General features: G+C 32.2%; 1 protein-coding gene across 1 annotated transcript; it reads right to left on the minus strand.

Annotated features, from left to right (window-relative positions):
* Positions 1-571: 571 nt before the first annotated feature.
* Positions 572-3,254, minus strand: LOC101505554 (auxin transporter-like protein 3). Its single transcript, XM_004500531.4, has 8 exons — positions 3,009-3,254; positions 2,729-2,914; positions 2,513-2,625; positions 2,236-2,419; positions 1,879-1,976; positions 1,504-1,711; positions 1,169-1,426; positions 572-1,058 (listed from the first exon to the last, which is right to left on the minus strand). The coding sequence occupies exons 1-8, from the start codon at positions 3,162-3,164 to the stop codon at positions 864-866; spliced, it is 1,398 nt and encodes a 465-aa protein (XP_004500588.1). The 5' UTR covers positions 3,165-3,254; the 3' UTR covers positions 572-863.

A 3,254-nucleotide genomic window follows, 5' to 3' on the forward strand; every position in this document is an offset into this window, starting at 1 on the left:
GAAAAATGAGAGAAATAAGAGAGAAGAGACGAAGGGCGGTATGATATAAGAGATAAATAAGAGAGAAGAGACGAATAGCAGTATAATATAAGTATAATATAAGAGAGAGAGAAGAAACTAAAGAGACTTGAAATTTAGATAGAGAGATAAAAGGGAGGGAGAGGAGAGAGGAATCAAGAGAGAGTGTGGAGAAAGATAAGAGGGAGAGAGGGAGAAAAAGAGAGAAAAGAGAGTAAAAAAGAGATAATAAATTTTTAGTTGAAAATAAAAAATGATATTTTGATAATTAAATAAAAAAAATATCTTATAATATAACGAGGAATAAAAACTAATGTATTTATCCTCTATGTGTTTTGTCCAGTTTCACAATCATTTTTTAGATCAAACCTAATATAATAAAAGTTATTTTATCCGTTTCCATATCTTTTGGCAAATCTAAGAGGCCTTAAAATTGGGTTTTCAGCATCGAAAAAAGTAAGTTTTAGAGTCCTCTATTTTTTATGGTAAATTAAATGCAGCTACATCCATAAAAAATATGGGCAAAAGAAGGAAGAAAGAGAGTAGTCCGGCATAATAGCAAGGTCACAACAATAAATGATAATTTATAGGGGTAGTCCATCATGATTAATCAGCACACAAAATTCTAACTGTAATTAAAGTGGGTATAAGGGGTGGCCATAATTGCCATCACACCTTTAATTAGCTAATACAATAAACAGCACTTGGCTTCTTACATTGAATAAAATAAAATAAAGGGAGAATATATGGAAGAAGAAAAAAAGAAAGTAGTAGAAAAGCCAATCTCTTTACACACATGTATGATCTGAAATTGAAAGTGTCACAAGAAACTATTGGGAGTTACTTTAGGCCTTGTGAGGTGGGCATTGATAGCACTTAGCAAATAGACCAAATGTATCAATTTGGTGTATGAAATTAAGCATACTTGCCCATCCTCCTAATCCAAATCCTACCACCAAAACCCAAACTGCCACAAACACATTCATTGAGTACAATCCTACCCAACCTCCTAAAAATGATGGTGGTCTCTCCACAGCATTCTGTCAAAACATTATATAAGAAAATATTGTCAGATACATGTATTTATTTAGTTTAAATAAATGTACTTAATTGATATTACAGAGTGTAATTAATTGATAAGAATAATTACCTCTCTAGATGATGGTGAAGCAAAGGTGACCATGTGTGCCAAGGCAGGAATTATATAAACTGTGAAGCTAACCAAGAGAGATCCAACGGTTGAATTAATGGGTCCAAAGAATGGAAATATGATTGCAAGGAACCAAATTGGAACCACAACTGGAAGTCTAACCAATGCCCTTTTGAACAAACTTTTGGTTTCATGCACCCCAACAAATTTCTCCCACACAAAATATAATGGAGTGCAAGCAAATCCAAATGTTATAAACTGCAAATTAAAAAGTCCCTTTAGATATATATATGGACATGTAAATGTATAATTAATTAATTAATTAATTAATTAACCTGATGAATGAGCATGAGAATGACAGCTGTATCTCTGAACCCTGTCTTAGGGAGCAATGAGAGAGCATTGGAATGTGTGAGAAGCATGTCACCAAATGCCCAATATACTGCAACTGCTGATGGTAAAGTTAATGTCAACACATATAGTGTTGCAATCAAATATATCATTTTAAACTTCTGTGGCTTCCACATTGCATGCATAATTTCCCTACAATATTATAAAATTAAATACAACACTGTCAGATTCACATAGTACTTTCCTCAGTATATAATCAATTTTGAAATCCAAATTACAAAGTCTTCAACTTCTCAAAAAAGTCCAAAACCATGTTTTACATATATAGCTTAAATAAATATATGCTTTTGAGTCCTCACACTGTAACAGCATGTCCACCAAAGGTATAGAGAATGTTGGTAGCCCCAGTGAAGTAAAGTACCAATTTGGCTGGCCCTGAGTGCTTCACCTCCTCAACCTTCATAAACATGGAAATTTAATAACAATAACTATATGATTTAATTTATATGAAACGACGGTATTACACAATAAAAAATAGTTTACATTGTTAATCAATTATAATAGTCAAATCGTTAAAAATATTTGACTTTAGTTATACTTACAGTAACGAAACGATGATCTGTGATTAGTTGACGGTGTAAAAAAATTTATACTGAAAAAGTATATCAAAATCAAGTTTGATTGTATTGAATTGATTATATGATTTTGGATTTTACCTGTCCATGAAGAATGGAAGCTATGGTCATATACCATGCAGTGTAAGTGGTCATGACTAGGCCTAAGAATGACCAGATTCTGTAATTGTGGAAAGAAGGGATGAAGACTGTTGTGGCACAACATGCTCCAAAGATGTATGTCCAAGTTCTCTTGTCCAAATTGTCATTTATGTAGTATATGTTACTGTCACATTATAACATATTGTACAAAAAAAATTGTTAGCTTAAGATCATTTATATACACAGATTTATTATCTTTTTAAAATATAGTGCCAACCTTGCACATGCAATTAGCTGAATTACTGATCCAAACAAAAGGAAAGTGCAATTGAAAAATAAACCAAGATTCCTCCAGTGTTTTCCTAGAAGTCCATCAAGTACTTCAAACCACTACAAAAACATTGAAATGATACAAGATTAGAAGATTCTTCTAATCTAAAGTAAAAAAATATAGTAACCTCTAGGAAATTACATATAGTATGATGATAATTACCTGAATAACATGGTTTCTGAAATCAACTTTCTCTCTTTCTTTTCTAGTTCTGTATTCAACATAAAGAACACTAATAATGTAAGCAGTCCAACTTCCCATGAGTCCATATAAAAGTTGAAATAAAATTCCAGATAACATTCCCAGTTGTGAAAAGGAATATGGCAATGTCAATAGAACTTGTGCAACCTACATTAATTCAATCCAACATAAACTATGAGACTACTATCACTCCTTAATAAATCAAAGAAGTAATATTGATTCTTATGAATATAATTAATGCCTGATTGGAAGCACAGCTAAACCATGCATCATAGACAGAACCACCATGCCAAAAGAGCCTAGATAATTTGCTAGTAGTGGACTTTGAACCTTCCTCTTCCCTTTCCATTTCTAAATAATTTCCAGCTACAACAGTTTCAACCTTCTCAGAAGCCATTCTTATTCTTATTGTTATCTCCCTTAAAGTGTTTTAAGGGGAAGACAACAGAATTAAGTGACCAAAGAAGATATATATAGATAGGAGAAG

Source organism: Cicer arietinum, chromosome 5 (genome assembly GCF_000331145.2).
Source record: "Cicer arietinum cultivar CDC Frontier isolate Library 1 chromosome 5, Cicar.CDCFrontier_v2.0, whole genome shotgun sequence".
NCBI lineage: Eukaryota > Viridiplantae > Streptophyta > Magnoliopsida > Fabales > Fabaceae > Cicer > Cicer arietinum.

Excerpts from the sequence above, each read along its gene's own strand:
- LOC101505554 (XM_004500531.4), bottom strand. The coding sequence starts at position 3,164 with ATGGCTTCTGAGAAGGTTGAAACTGTTGTAGCTGGAAATTATTTAGAA. Across the intron at positions 2,420-2,512 it reads CAGCTAATTGCATGTGCAAG|TAACATATACTACATAAATG; the intron begins GTTGGCACTATA and ends ATAATGTGACAG. Across the intron at positions 1,059-1,168 it reads CTTCACCATCATCTAGAGAG|AATGCTGTGGAGAGACCACC; the intron begins GTAATTATTCTT and ends ATGTTTTGACAG.